At 42.3% G+C, this 15,744-nt stretch overlaps 1 protein-coding gene across 12 annotated transcripts in view; it reads left to right on the forward strand.

Moving 5' to 3' along the window:
- PTPRM (protein tyrosine phosphatase receptor type M) overlaps positions 1–15,744 on the forward strand; it is a 761,675-nt gene that overhangs the window by 647,449 nt on the left and 98,482 nt on the right. For all 12 annotated transcript variants that reach the window (XM_032310611.1, XM_032310612.1, XM_032310613.1 and 9 more), the window contains one exon: positions 14,618–14,705. In XM_032310611.1, the coding sequence (XP_032166502.1) occupies positions 14,618–14,705 (88 nt within the window). The remainder of the gene's footprint in view (positions 1–14,617; positions 14,706–15,744) is intronic.

The following is a 15,744-nucleotide window of genomic DNA, read 5'->3' on the forward strand; positions in this document are numbered from 1 at the left end:
CATTTTGCAAGGACAGCCGTGCAGTAATGACCTCTCTTGGGTCATCTTCCACCAGGAGGAATATGAAATGGAAAAGTCGGCACGTGCAAGACTTCGTAGCTTGAGGCCGGACATGGCCAGCCGAGCTGGAGAAGGCAGGAAGACCCTTTTCTGACCCTTAATTAACTGGTGGGAACCTTAGATCGCTGCTGGCTCTCCGGCATCTCCATATAGTTCTTAATTAATTCTAGCTGCCGGAGTTGCCACTGTAGATCATGACAAAATAAGCCCTACCTGAGGAGCAGGTTAATAGCCATGGCAAGCCAACAGCCACTCTGCCTTTCACTTGACGCTGTTTGTGATAGCTGTGGCAGTGGGGTGTGTCTGCCTCTGTGAGTAGGCCTGTTTTAATCAGCATGGCCCAGATTGCAGCTTGGAGAAAGGAGGTCTCCCTACTTGCCTGAACTGTGGCTTGACTCAGAAGTCAGTCATAACAACCCTCCTTCTCCCCCCCAAAAAAAATATTAAGACCACGAATGTTTGCTATGGAAAAGATGTGCAGAGAAGCAGAAATTGCATGGACCTCTCCAGCACTGAATGTCAGCCTGCAGAGGGAGAACCGTGTCGCCAGAGCAGGTGTTCGCCGTTCCCTGCACACAGGGGACTTCTCTTCCCAAAACATCCCACTTGCTTTACTTGCACCTGGTGGGCCCCAGCATAAATACTGGCATTCCCAGGTAGTGCCCCACTGCACAGGGCACCGTGGGCAAGACAGATCCTCAGAAAGAGAATATCCCTGTTTCAGACTCGTACAGTAGCGTTCTGGCTTATACATCAGAGTCACTTCAGTTTAATCTCTATGTGTCCGTATCTGGAAGCAGTTCGTGTCTAAGTATGCTAAGTGTGCTAGAACGCTGGGGCAAACCAGGGCCCCCGGCTAGAACCTCATTGTGTCCCCCAGAATCGGAACATGGAAAGACCCTGACAACAGCTGTTATTGTGCCTTTACCTTGGACCTATGTTCATGTTGCTTTCCTTTCTCCCTGCTTACCTGAGCTTCTTAACTTCTCCTGTTCCTTTCTCAGCCTTTGCTGTCATTCACTAATACAACCTTGGGCTCTGGCACATCCTGGCAGATCCACAAAGCTTCCCTTCATCCTCCTGTCTGCCCCTAGAACTGCTCTGTCCTCCTCGCATGCAGCAGGGATTACCTTCGTGGCAGCCAAATCAGGGAGCATGGGCCCTCCCAGAAGGTCAGCGTGGCCACTAGCCTCTCGTGCCATTGGATACTCTCAGCATGGCTGGGGTGACTAGGAATGGACAGTAGGGCTGAAACCCCTTTGGGGGAGTTTAGGGAACTTTCCTGGGCCATAAGTGCAGTCACTTATGTTTCAAAGAACATCGATAGGATTAGAGATAATAATATGTACGAGATGTTATGGGTAAAGCACCTGTAATCATATTTGGAACACAGCACATATACTGCATTTGTTATCTTGTGCTATTATCAATGTCATTTAGTCTCTTCTTACTATTTTCTGTTGCTCTTGTTAATACTAGTGCGTTGATAGTTTTTGTGATTTCACTAGGAGAATTATTTTTTTTTAAAGATTTTATTTATTTATTTGACAGAGAGAGATCACAAGTAGGCAGAGAGGCAGGGAGAGAGACAGAGGAGGAAGCAGGCTCCCCGCTGAGCAGAGAGCCTGACGCGGGGCTCCATCCCAGGACCCTGAGATCATGACCTGAGCCGAAGGCAGAGGCTTTAACCCACTGAGCCACCCAGGTGCCCCCACTAGGAGAATTCTTATGTAATCAAAATCCTTTGAGCAAAAGTTTCTTCCTTATAACTCTTCTTGGCAAAAATTCAGATTCCCTTTCAGGAATTTTCTTTGCTGAAACAACAGTCTCTGAATATTGTGTGAAAGTTCATTGTGTCTTATGACAGAGCTGCTAACGGGGGTCCACCAAGGGCTTTAGGTCTTTGTTGTTTGCATTTCAAAACTGACCCTCAAATTTACTTTACTTTCAACTCTCTTGCCTTCTCTAAAATATTGGAAGGCAGTCCTTCTAATGGCATGAAACATCTTATTTCCAGTTCAATCCCAAACCTTGTAGGCCTAAATAAAAAAATTGAACCCTGTGCCCCCCAGGGTTTTAATCTAATATGTGGTTTCTTGAATTAAGGCCAACTCTTCATTTTTTTAAGGCATCAGCAGATTCCAAATACAACTTTTGGCTGCTTCCTTTTAGCATCTGACCTTGATTCGCTTAAACTAATTGTTGTCCTTTCAGCAGATTGTGATTCTTAAAAGCAACAACAACAAAAACTCTACTAAAGAACGTTAGAGGGATTTTCAGAATTCTAAGTACAGTGCCCTCCGTGTGAACTGTGCCTCTTCAGGGTTACTCTTCCAATCAGAATGGTAATTTGTTTAAAACTAGGCATGAGCGTGTAGTTTTATTTTTTAAACTTTTTTTTTAGGAACCTGGCCTCAAAAATATTTAATCAAATTTAGGATGTAGGAATCTTCCAGTTTGTCACTGTCACCTGCTGATTCTTTAATACCTATGGAACTGCTTCTACGTGGCAGGTAGATGCTCATTGCGGAGGATGTGTAGAGGCTCTGTCCCCTCCCCTGCTCCCAGGGACTCATAGTCAAGTTAGAGACCACCACCCATGTTCCCGTGCCCTGGGCATTTCTGTGAAACTTCTCCGAGTTATATACATTATACTGATAACATGACAGTTGTGTGGCACTTTTTAGGTACAGCCCCCTTACATGTTCTTTTAACTGAAATCCATTGGTTTTAATATTAAAAAACCATCCCATTAAGTAATTTAAATTGTTACAATTCAGTAACTAACCTATGGTCACATAAGGAGTCAGTCAGAGCTGGAATTTCAACCACAGTCTTCTAGTCCAAGATCCCATGTTCTCTCCTCTTCTGTACCCTGTCTTGTGAGCCAAGATTGATGGTGAGTTTAGAGTCCTCCCCAAGCGTGAGATGCAAACAACCCATGTGGTATAAGGTGACTTTCTAGGAGGTCCACTGAACTACAGGGTGGGAAAGTTATTCACTACCTGTCCAGTTAGTTCTGTAGCCCTGATTCATCAGTGAGCTTTGATTTGGGGCTAGAGCATCTTCTGCCTCTCTCTCACCCAACAAAGACTCAGAAGACACCCATGCGGTAGGGCGTGGCTGAAATTAACACCACTTGTTTTGTTTTCACTCCACTTCTTCTATCATCTTTACCTGCAGCAAGTGTCTTGGCTTTCCGTGTATTGTAATGATACGAAAGTTCATTTCCAATAAATGTGTTTAAATATATAAGTTAAATTTAAATCCTTAAATAAATTAGAGGAAAGAGGTAAGGGGCCAGGGAAATAGTGACACTGGTACACAGTGATACAGATTGTGGCTCTTTCCTTCTGCAGCACCACTTGCCTTCCAGATTCTTGTTTCATCTTCCCCTTCACCCACTTGAAACTTCCCAATCCCAGAGCATCTTAATGAGACGCTAACAGTTAGTAGGAAGTACATTCTGATGAACAAAGCGTTCCACCCGAGGTCTGTGGTAAGATGATTTTAACCAATAATGTTCATTCTGTTTTGAGAGTTGAAGTAGCTCTCTGAAGATTCCCCATGGAGAATGTGAGTGTCTCTGTCTCTTGGGGCAGGAAATGAGGGGTGTGGTTAGCAACTTGTAGAAATTTCTACCATGCCATTATTTCTATTCTGTGCCTGGTACAGGCTCATTGTTTTGACTTTGTTTGGAATCTCCTTCTCATGCCCATAGACGAGGGCTGGAAGCCAAGACTTGCCTCACGAGTAGTCTTTGGACCTCTTAAGTGATAGTGTCCCCAGTCTTCAATAAGATGATGTTTGGTAAAACATTGGTCAATAAAGAAAAATATCTAGGACTCTAATTTCATAATGGGTTATAATTTTCAATAAAATCTTTTAAGAGTAGAAATTGAACTTTTGACAGCGTAAATTGAAATGCAATTATTCTTCACTGAACTATTTGAAAAGGCATTTCTAACCTCGATTTCCAAATTTCTAAGGTAATTCTCCCTTTTAAATTTTTTTTATCTTTAATCGCCATGACTTAGGTACTGAAGGAAGAGCCCGGGAATTGTGCTGATAGATTTTATAAATTAATAGATGTCAAAAAGAGAGCCACAAACCTCTCATTAAAATTTCCTTTACTGCTACGCTTATTCATTTCCAAGCCTGTCATGTCTAAAAATGTATCCTTAGATTTTTCAGTCACATTTGATGGAGTCAATGTGCTGTGATTTCTGAGGTGAGGACATTTTTAAACTCCCAGCTCTCCAAGAAACACCCTGGAAAGGATGTGTGACTTTTCAAGAGAGGGGCAAGAACAAAACAACAGTCGCCCCATTTGTATGTACTTTATAGAATCAGCGGAGGGAAAATATAGACCTACTAGAGGGGAAAAAAATGGAAAGGATTATTGTCAGTGTGACAGTCACAAAAATGGCAGCAAAGTCAGTTAGGAATTTATTGCCATCAAAGCCTGAAGCTTTACAGTTAGAACCTGAGCAGCAGTCACTAGCACCTGGATCGAGCCCTTCCTGTGGAATAGGTGTGTTGCACATGTGGAGTCTCTCAGTTCTCATGACCGCCATGTTGTCAGTAGGGAGTCCGGGCTGGGTATTCAAATAGGAGAGTGCCATGTGCCCAAGTGTGTTTTTAAAAAACTCACTCTGGAAGAAGTGGATTACCTGGTGGGTAGTAAAGGGCGCAGACAGGAACCTACTGCTACCATAATGCAGGCAAAAATAAGTGGAAGTCAGCTTTTCTGTCCCAGAAAGAAAGGAGAAGCTAGATTTGTACAGAAGGATCTATTTGTTCTCCAGATGTTTTAAAGATTCCTTTTTCCTAGAAGGGACTCTTGTTCATCTCAGAAGATCTGGACACCTTTATCCCAGGTTACCTGACAAATCACTCTTTCAAGGCAGGTGCAGAAGTAGAGGAAATTACAATTCTGGAGAAGTATTAACATCTCAAACCCTGGCAAGATCTGCATCAGAGAGGAAATGAAAATTGCTCTCTCTGAACCGTGGGTGGCAATCGTGGAGGAAGGACCCAAAGCCAGAGTGATTTAGAGAAACCACAAAGCAATTGAATCAGATGCTTTCACCTGCTTTAAAATAAGGCAGTCATCTCATTGGGGCTATCTGTGGCAGGGCACTCACTGGCATCACTATTTTGATACCCTGTCCAATGACTATGGCCTCCCTGAACTTGCCAGGGTAATATAATGAGGACAGGGCCAGGTCCCGGTTCCAGAATTTTTGCATAATTGATTGATTTCATGATGTCCCCCATGATCAAGAGGTAGGCAGTGCCTACCTCAAAGAAGTAAACTTTGACCAAGTTTTATCTATTTATTTATTTTTCTTTCCCTTCCCCTATGTTCCTCTGTTCTGTTTGTTAAATTCCACATATAAGGGAAATCATATGGTATTTGTCTTTTTCTGACTTATTTCACTTAGCATAACTCCAGTTCCTTCTGTGTGGTTGCAAACGGCAAGACTTCATTCTTTGTGGTGGCTCAGTAATATTCCATTGTTCATTCATACCCTATCTTGTTTATCCATTCATCTGTCGATGGACATCAGGGCTCTTTCCATTATTTGGCTATTGTTGGACATTGCTACTATAAACACTGTGGTACGTGTACCCCTCCAAATCGGTACTTCTGTATCCTTTGGATAAGTACCTAGTAGTGCAGTGGTTTGGTCGCAGGATAGTTCTGTTTTTTACTTTTTGAGGAATCTCCATACTGCTTTCCAGAATGGATGTGCCCGTTTGCATTCTCACCAACAGTACAAAAGAGCTCCCCTTTCTCCCCATCCTCATTAACATCTGTTTTCTGAGTTGTTCATTTTAGCCATTCCGACAGTTGTGGGGTGGTATCTCATTGTGGTTTTGATTTGTATTTCCCTGATGATGAGTGACATTGAGCATATTTTCATGTGTCTCTTCACTAAAATAGCTCCCACTTTTGAAACCACGTGACCTTGCATCAGTGTCTGTAATTCCATGGGATATTGGTCCCAACCATGGTATGTTCAGCACCGGTCAGTGCTGCCCAGTTAGCATTTTTGCCCCTTTCCCTCTGTCACTCAACTGAAGAGTATTTGTCTTTCTGGCCACTTGATCAGCGGTTTTTCAGAGTTTTTTTCTGCTTCGGTACACTTGAGGGATGTCACATCATTAGCATGAGCTTACGACTGCAGTGATTCTGAAGGTGGAAAGAGAGGGGACTTTGAAATTGGGCACATTTAAAGAAAAGCAGTAGATTGAAGGTCCCTCCGGAGCGCACATAGCTTCCCATCCCTGGGAACTCACTGTGCAGATGGTACAAAGCTGTGTGTAATCAAATAGGCTTACTCCACAAAAAGTGGAAACTAGAAATGCTTGATGACTTATGACCCACGGCCAAGGTGACTTCAGAATGCTGTGTGCACAGTGCAGTACAGTGGGCACAAAGTCACGTGTTCTCAGCCAGCTTTGTGGCCCAGAAGGAACAGCACAGAGTTCAAAGCCAGGTGGTGTCGGGTCCAGGGCCTAGTTTCTCCTCACTGACTACCTGATCTCAGGCAAGCCACATCATACCTTTGATCCTCAATTCCCTTATCTGTGCAATAGGAATAAAGAGACTTACCTGAGAGATCTTCAAAAACCCCATAAGCCTATATTTTTCAACAGGAAATATATGACATTGCTGTGAAAAGTCACTCATTCAGAGGCATATTCAACAGACTATAAAACATGCTCTAACGCTCAGCCAAATGTCGGGGGTGGGTGGAGGCTGTTTCTGGGCATGAAAAGATCATATAATATTTTCAGGCTGCAAATCTCAATTTCATTATCAAAAGAGGGAGCGATATTAGGTACAGAAATACAATATGATTATTGCTTAGATCATCACATGCCTGGATCATCTTGCAAAATAGAAAAGTTCTGCAAATTGGGGATGGACTAAGTTTCAGTAAAACGCAGCCATTTGAAGTACTGAAATCGATTAGCAGCCTTCTTTAAAAATACAGAACAGTGTTCACATTTAGATTTCAGCTGATTTAGGCATCACACAGATTGTGTGTCTTTGCTCCGCCCCCACGTCTTTTGCCCTTAAAGCATCATTCGCTCCCTCTGGCTGCCTCTGCCCAGGACACTGGCTAACGACAGTGACCGTAGACTGCACTGGGGCAGATTTTGGGGCCACCTTCCCATTGGCACACCACCCTATGGCCCATCCGGCAGTTTTAGGTGTCTTCAACTGCCTTAGTGCGATAGCAGTAAATAGTTTATATGGCCCCAATAAAATGCAGCCCCTGAAGGAACCAGAAGAAGAAGAATGTGCAGAAAGCAAAGTTCAGAGACTTTGCATGCCCCAGCAAGTTCATCTCCCATCTTCCAGGGTGATGGCTTTAGTCATTTTATGTGCCCAGTTTTATTCATAGGAGAAAGGGAGGAAAAATTCCATTTCAGAAGCTTCTAAAAAAAACTTGACCCTGCACTGCCTAGAAATATACTGTACATTATGTGCCGTCTTGACCTGCATCCCTTCCTTCCTGGAAGCTTTTGTGTTGAATAGGATTTTTTTTTTTTTTGCTCCTTTTTTAATATCTAGGAGCTGCGGCATTTGTAACAGACTGCATCATTTTGGAGTAACGTTCTCTCGAGGTGGGCAACTGAGATGTATAATTATATCCCGTGGAAAATGATAGTGGTGTGTGGGCTGGGGGAGGAGGTTATTGGATCACAAAAACATGTTTCCCATTCAGAAAAAAATGACTGTATGCAAGATGTTCAATTTCCTTCTGCTCTGTGCCCATGGAGAGCCCAGCATCTTAAAGTGGAGAAGTCATTGGTATTCACTGGAGCTTGCCTGGCTTCATTTTTATTGTTTCTGAGACTTATTACTCTTTCTGAGTGGTTCCCCAGGTTTGCTGCCTTTTCTCGGTATATATGAGCTAAGGTAGTCAGAGGAAACACTTTAATTACATTTTAAGTGGAGTCAAAGCATAAGTATATTTATGAAAATTCTAACAGAAGGTGCTGTGAGACCATTAACTTAAATCCCCAAAATACATAAAATGTGTTTTCATAATAAAAAGTCCATCGTTGGCATGTTAAATTGGATCTGCATATTAAAAATCAACGCTAAACACTAAATATTGCCTTAATGTCCATATTGTATCTTAAATTCCTCTCATGAAAAGTGTCCTGGGAGCGTGGGCTGTCATCGTCGGTCTCCCAAGCTTGTCATTATGTGGCTGCCCCAAGGATACAAAATCACTGGTTGCTACGGGGTGATTGTAGCCGTTCTTCCCTTACCCATCGCACTGGCTCTCTCTCGGACCTCTTTTGCGATAGCACGCCTGTGCTTTGGCTGAATTTGACTTTAGTGAACCTGCTCCTAACCATCAAGCAAAAACTACGAGATAAGAGATGAAGGAGTTGGAGGTTGTACTTCCACCTGAATACAAGGGTTTGTCTCAGACACAGGGAAATGTAAGGGGCAGTAAGCAGAGAACCCTTGCCCTCCCCAGACAGATGCCAGATATTGACATGTGCTTAGGAATCCTCTGGTTCCTTCAAGAATGGAGCTCTTTTTTTTTTTTTAAACGTGTGCTGTATTATTAGTTTCAGAGGTAGAGTTGAGAGATCGATCAATTACATATAACACTGTTCATTACAACAGTGTTCATTACATCACATGTTCATTACATCGAGTGTCCTCCTTAATGCCCATCAATCAGCTACCTCCTCCCCCCTCAATCTGTTTCCTCTGGTTAAAAATCTCTTTTGGTTTTTCTCCCTCTCTGATTTCGTCTCGTTTTATTTTTCCCTCCCTTCCCCCATGGTCCTCTCTTCTGTTTCTTAAATTCCACATATCAGTGAAATCATGTGATAATTGTCTTTCTCTGATTGACTTATTTCACTTAACATGATAACCTCTAATTCCATCTACATCATTGCAAATGGTTAAGATTTCAGGTTTTTTGATGGCTGCATAGTGTCCCATTGTATATACATATATATACACCACATCTTCTTTATCCATTCATCTGTCATCGGACATCTGGGTTCTTTCCAGAGTGTGGCTGTTGAGGACATTGTTGCTATAAACGTTGGGGTGCAGGTGCCCCTTCAGATCACTATGTTTGTAAGGGAGTGGAGTTCAATTTACTCAACACCAGGAAAATTCAAAACCTTGTTGACTTTACTTTCAACAAATCTGATAGGAACAGCCCTTCTCTAGATACCACATAAAATATGTGGCGATAACTCATGGTCCCAAAAATATTGGTTCAGATTAGAATTCTTCTCAAAACATCAGGCAATTTATGTAATTTTAAATGGACACATAAAACTTTTGACTGTCTTAAAGATTAAAAAAAAAAAAAGGATAGCTAAAGAATCTTACCCAAAGAAAAATACACAGAAGAAAGTCACATAAAATGTATATTGATTTGCTTAATTTATTAAACAGTATTTAAATACCTATATGAGTTGATGGATGGTAACTAAGCTTGCAGCAGGAATCATTTCACATGGTATGTAACTCAAGCCATTTTGCTGTATTCCTTAAACTTATATAGGGCTGTATATCAAGTATATCTCAGAAAAAGTGGAAAAAGAAAAAATATTTAAAAGCCAAAAGGTATGTGAAATAGGACATAATAGAAAGATTGCATAACGAAATTACTTAATTTTAGTGAGATGTGTTTCACTGGTGGGTATATCGGGAACTAACTGTCCATCTCATGGTCTGCCAAAAGAGAGAGAGAGGTGGGTCATAAGGCTCACCTAAGGTCAAAAAGGCTCAGTCTAAGGGAACCTGGGTGGCTCAGTGGGTTAAGCATCTGCCTTCAGCTCAGGTCATGATCTCAGGTCCTAGAATCAAGTCCCGCTGTCAGGCTCCGGGCTCAACGGGAAGCCTGCTTCTCCCTCTCCCTGTGCCCCTGCTCATTCTTGCTCTCTTGCTCCTCACTCTGTCAAATATATAAATGAAACCTAAAAAAAAAAAAAAAAAAGCTCAGTCTCTTGGGAGAATGGGGAGTAGAGGTAGTAAGTATGTCTGCTGCGTCAGAGTCACATGTCTATGCCAGGCCTCCCTGTGGGCCACATAGGAAACAGTATTCTATAGCCTCAATGAGTTGTATTCCTGCCTTGATGATGATTCATATTTAGAATTCCTAAACCTGGAAAACAGGGGCTCACAGTGTGGAACACCTCTGCATCATGTCATAGTCTCTTGGAATGCCCAATGGCTCTAGAGCTGTAGATAAAGTTTCATTTTCTAACTAGAAATGTAAACAGGCAATGTATGTTTACAAAAAGCTATAATATTTAAAACTGGGCCCATGTTAGAAAATAAAAAATAATACTTATCACCATAACAAAAGGAAACAAAAGCCAAGTTAGTCAGTCCAGAGAGCCCTTGTTTCCTATCTCTGTGCTCCCCATAGGTTTATTACTTATTTTCCAAGCCAAAGATAAGGACACGTGGTTCTAATAATTGCAAATGTATTCATGAGGAGATTAGCTATATAATTGCATCCAGACCTGTTCCAGAAAATGCAGGACCCTGTCACAATGTCCATAGGGAGTCAGGGTACCATGGATGGCAATAGTCATTTCATCTTTTTCTTGGAGCAGCTCTTTTTGTTGTGTTTTATTTTGCTTTTAAGAAAAAATAACATTTTGCCACTTCAACGTAACTCACGTAATTCCTGGTTGGGGAATTGCAAAGACTTGTAGCAAGAATGCCCTCCCACATCTGTTCTGCTGCTGCTGCTTTCCTGCCATGATCCCATTATCCTATGAGATAAGAAAATTTCCTGTTTCGTAAAAGTAATCAATAGTTAATTGAAGTTTACTTGACATCTCTCGTATTCTCTTGTTGCAAACCTTCATTTAGAGAGAAAGAGATGTGATCGGATGTGGAAAGCAGTTGCTGCCCATGTGTATTTAAGTAGATGTAACACTGTTTCCCCTTTGGAAGTCTTTGACAGGGGAGAATACAGAAAGAGAAGTGGATTAAGAGTCAGAAAAACATGGAGGTCTGACCCAGGCCTGTGCGTTACGAGTTGGTGGTGTTCCTTCTGCAGCTAGTGTCCCTCGGCGTTTAGAGCAGGGAGGCATCCCTCCATGCCTGACCACTCTCGGGAGCTGTAGTTGAGACAGTGGCCTTGTCTGCAAGCACTTAGTAAGTGCACCGAAATAAGGGCTTCGAGTTGGAGAGCACTTGGCCCCACCTTATAAAAACATGCTCTGACGGATTGCATGGAGCACTGGGTGTGGTGCAAAAATGATGAATACTGTTATGCTGAAAATAAAAAATAATTTAAAAATAAATAAATAAAGGTATGAAACCAGTCAAGCTGGCCATCACCTTCAAAAAAAAAAAAATGCTCTGAGCTACGTGCCCTGCTCCAATGAAAAGGGAACGGTAATCATTGCATTGTTGGTTTCTTTCTGTTTCCTGGTCACCAGTTACATAAGAACAATAAGATTAAAATAATTATTTTTAAAAGCAAGGGCTGTCATGAGGCACCTAGGGGAGTTCAGTATGTTCAGTGTCTGGCTCTTGGTTTCGAATCAGGTCATGATCTCAGGGTCCTGAGATCGAGCCCTGGGTCAGCCTCTGCGCTCAGCGCAGTCTGCTGGAGCCCCCACTTTCTCTCTCTTTCTCTCGCTAAAAATAAATCAATAAATCTTTAAAAATGAATAAATAAACATTTTAAATAAACAAATACAAACAAGTTAAAACAAGAATATAGTATCGGAAGGCCTGAGGTTGTCCCAGATGGTAAAGAAACAGCTGTGGTGTGCGTGTGGTCCTCATAGGAGAGCATCTTCTTGTTGGGGAGGAGGGGATTTGTGTGGCTTTGCCTCAGGTGACCTGGGATCATTATCTTTGTTAGACAAGTGCCTCTCTCCCAGTCCACTGTTGGTACCCACCCCCTCTCTCTCTCTCACACACACACACACACAGAGAGACACACACTTACACACACACGCCCTGTGATAGTGTTCATTGGCGGCCATGGATTCTCCTGGAAAACGTCAAGGCCCCCCACAGAGGCCACTCCCTTCTTCATCTTTCTACAAAAAAAACAAAACCCAAGAACTTTCAGACGGGTGGGAAAGGCAGAGGGAATTGAAATTGACAATTACATCACAACACCCTCAAAGGAGAATTAAATTGTTATGAGGGCAGTCAGATAATAGTTATGACTCAACTGTAAAATGATTGTCGTTCATAGAGTAACAGAGACACTATTCAGAAAAAGAGTATGACTCTAAAAGCCCCCGAAGCTATTTTTAGATGCATATTTCATAGCAGAATAGAAGTTCCATGTCTGAATAAATCCTTTATCATATGACGGTCTTGTTCTTGAGGGAATTAATGAGTGATTTTTTACTGCTAGTATTTCTATTGACTTAATTGATTAATAACCTGAAAGTGGTTTTTTCCTCGTATCTGTCCTGCATCGTGCAGTATTTACCCTTCAATTAGCCACATATGGTGTGACCCTATTCATAGAGCTACATAGTACATCTGATCCTGGTCTGCTGCCATGTTTTCTCAAAATGATAAATATAATGTAAAAACTATTATGGTAATGTGTTGAGGATGACCATGACTAAGATACCTTAAATTAAGACAGGCAATTTAAAACTGTAACACTTATGTACACAGTGTTACTTTTTTCTCTCTTGCCTGTCATGAAAGTGGGGGGGGGCTCTTCCTGCTTTGTTGCATGGAGGGACCAGTCCTACGGGCGCAGACCTGGGACAGGGCTCTCTTCCAGCCATTCTGTGATGGGCGCTGAGCCAAATGGTCATAGCAGGACCAATACGCATCAGGTCATGGAAAAGGTGTGGACTTCACAAACTGTACATAGGCAGATTTTCCAGGTATTTGAGCCCCTCACACACTTAAGCTGTACAAGTAAAACTTTATCTTGAGACCACCACCAAACACTGCAATCGCTCAGTCACTTAATAAAGAATTATTGGATTCTTACCATGAGGCACAGGCTCTGCCCAGACAACAGTGACAACCACGCAGTCCCTGTAAAGTCTCAGGGAGTTTCCAGACTGGTGACAGAGACACTAGAATAAGCTGAGCACCGTGCATGGCATGGTCGGGTCCTGTGCAGTAGGCCAGTGGTGAGGCTCTCTCGTGGGGTCTGAGAGCAGGTGTGTCCTACCCACTGTCGCAGTACTCATGCTGCTTAACTAATGAGCCCCCGCTGGAGCCATAGAAAGAGATAATAAATAGGTTCTGTTGAACCACAGACTAATCACTGAATATTGGTAATGGTTGGAAATGGCCAAGATGGCCAAACAATGTAAGAGAGACAGGAATTGGGGGCTTTAGTTGGAAAGAACTTGAAAAGACATCCTGGGCATGTTTGAGTGTGTGAGTTCCTGACACCATGTCCTCTGGCCCTACAGTAGCTCAGAACGGTGCCCTCTCCGTCAGCTCTGCCTTCGTTGTCTACTTCCTCCTCCTCCCATCTCTCCCACTTGGTACCAAGAAGTGTAAGAGTAGCCGTGGCAAAGACAAGAAGTCAGTTTGACTAACTGCTTCTTGCCTCCTTCCTTCTTCCCCTCACCTTTTATATACTTGGCTACGCAAGGATAAAAGGGAATGTGAGCCAAAGTGGAAATAAAAGTCCCAGCTTTTTTTTCACCTGTCAACTGATACCAAAGGACATTTTCATTATAACTTGAACAGAAAAAACATATATCTGACTAATAACATGAAGATTAAAGATCCTGGGCATAATAATGTCAAATCCTTAAATAAATGGACATATAAGCTCCATTAAAAATGAAGAGAAAACCCTGGCAGAATTTATTACAGGATTTTAGCCTTGAAGGCATGAAGTCATAGCTTCCCTACCTTCTCAGTTTCAACCAAAAAATCACCTTCTTTCGGTTAGCAATTCGGTAGAAAAATGATTTCTTTGTATCTCTTGAGAGTATTGAAAAATGGCAATATAATTAAGAAATTGAGAGGAATGTTAATTTTTTCTGTATTAAATTAAAATCGGATAGAGTGAGCACCACCATTTTAATGGACTATATGATAAATTACAGGTTCACTCTGCAGCCCCCCTCTATGTTCATAACGTATTAAGTGAAGGAGAACAAGGTATTTAATCCTTCCTCTCCTTCCTGTGAACATCCTTTTCCCTTCTTGACCCTTGCCGTACATTTCTTAAAAACATCCGCCATCCTGGGGCGCCTGGGTGGCTCAGTGGTTTAGGCCTCTGCCTTCGGCTCAGGTCATGATCTCAGGGTCCTGGGATCGAGCCCCACATCGGGCTCTCTGCTCAGCGGGGAGCCTGCTTCCCCCTCTCTCTCTGCCTGCCTCTCTGCCTACTTGTGATTTCTGTCTGTCAAGTAAATAAATAAAAATCTTAAAAAAAAAAAAAGAAAATGACGCTCCCTATAATTTAAAAAAAAAAAAAAAAAAAAAAAAAAAAAAAAAAAAAAACATCCGCCATCCTTAAGATCCTGTGTTTGCTGCACCAAATTGTAATTCTTTGTGTCACTTTTCTCTTTCTTCCAGAGCTTCTTTGAAGGGCAGTCTGCACCATGGGACTCCGCAAAGAAAGATGAAAACAGAATGAAGAACAGATATGGGAATATCATCGCATGTAAGTGTTGACAGTGTAATTGTGCTGTGGTATAACTTTCTTTTCTGCATCTGCTAAGATTGACCACCAGCCTCATGCAGCGAGAATTTACAGTGCAATTACCGCCTTCATCCTTCTGGAAAAGCTGGTGTTATGCTCGTATTAAAGAAAGGGAAAACTACCGAAGTACCCCCACTACATCAATGTGTCTTGCTGTGGGGCTAGTTTTACTTTCAGATTTAGGGTTTGGGTAACATAGGTAATGCTAAAATGCTGAGGAAGAAAATGCCTTTTAGGAGTAAACATAATAGTCCTAATGTTTCCCAGCTGCTACATGGGAATGAGAGGAAATAATGATGTACCACACGCCTTAATGCGAGGGGCTCAGAGTTCTCAACGAGCGTTAACTCATTAATCCTCCAGACACTTGGGTTACGTAGGTCAGTAATAGCCCCATTTTAAGGACAGGAAACCGAAACTCAGAAGTTAAATGGTAGTCCCTGTATCACAACGCTCATTAGCAAAAGAGGGAGGATTATATCTTAGAAATTCCCAGTTCCTGTGAAGCTGAATGTTACCAATCCGTAATGCCTCAGATGGTTTTTAAATCGAGCCCAACCTCATTAATGTTCCATAACGATGCTGAGACACCTGGTAGATTGATGACCCTCCTTCTCCTGGGGCCGGAGCCATCCATCCCCTGCGTTAAACTGCTCCATGTCACACGGGACTGCCCCCAAGGTTCTGACAGGTACCAACAGAATACTATTTCTGAAGATACATAAATTCAAACAAAAAAACGAACAAACAAACAATGTGGGAATAGAGTGGGAGAGATTGGAGTTCCTCTTGTCTTTACTGCGATTTGAGAAAGCAAATGGGAAACTTTTGGGTAGTATGGATTGTGAAAGTGCAGTGAACTTCTATTTGTCTGAGTTAACATTTCTTGGGAGGACAGGAGAGACCGCCGTATCAGAGTTTCTGTGATTGTAGAGGTGTTCCCTCGCTATGTCATCCGAAACAGTAGCCACACGTACCCCGTGAGCACTTGAAATGAGGC

Source organism: Mustela erminea, chromosome 13, assembly GCF_009829155.1.
Source record: "Mustela erminea isolate mMusErm1 chromosome 13, mMusErm1.Pri, whole genome shotgun sequence".
In the NCBI taxonomy this organism is placed as follows: Eukaryota; Metazoa; Chordata; class Mammalia; order Carnivora; family Mustelidae; genus Mustela; species Mustela erminea.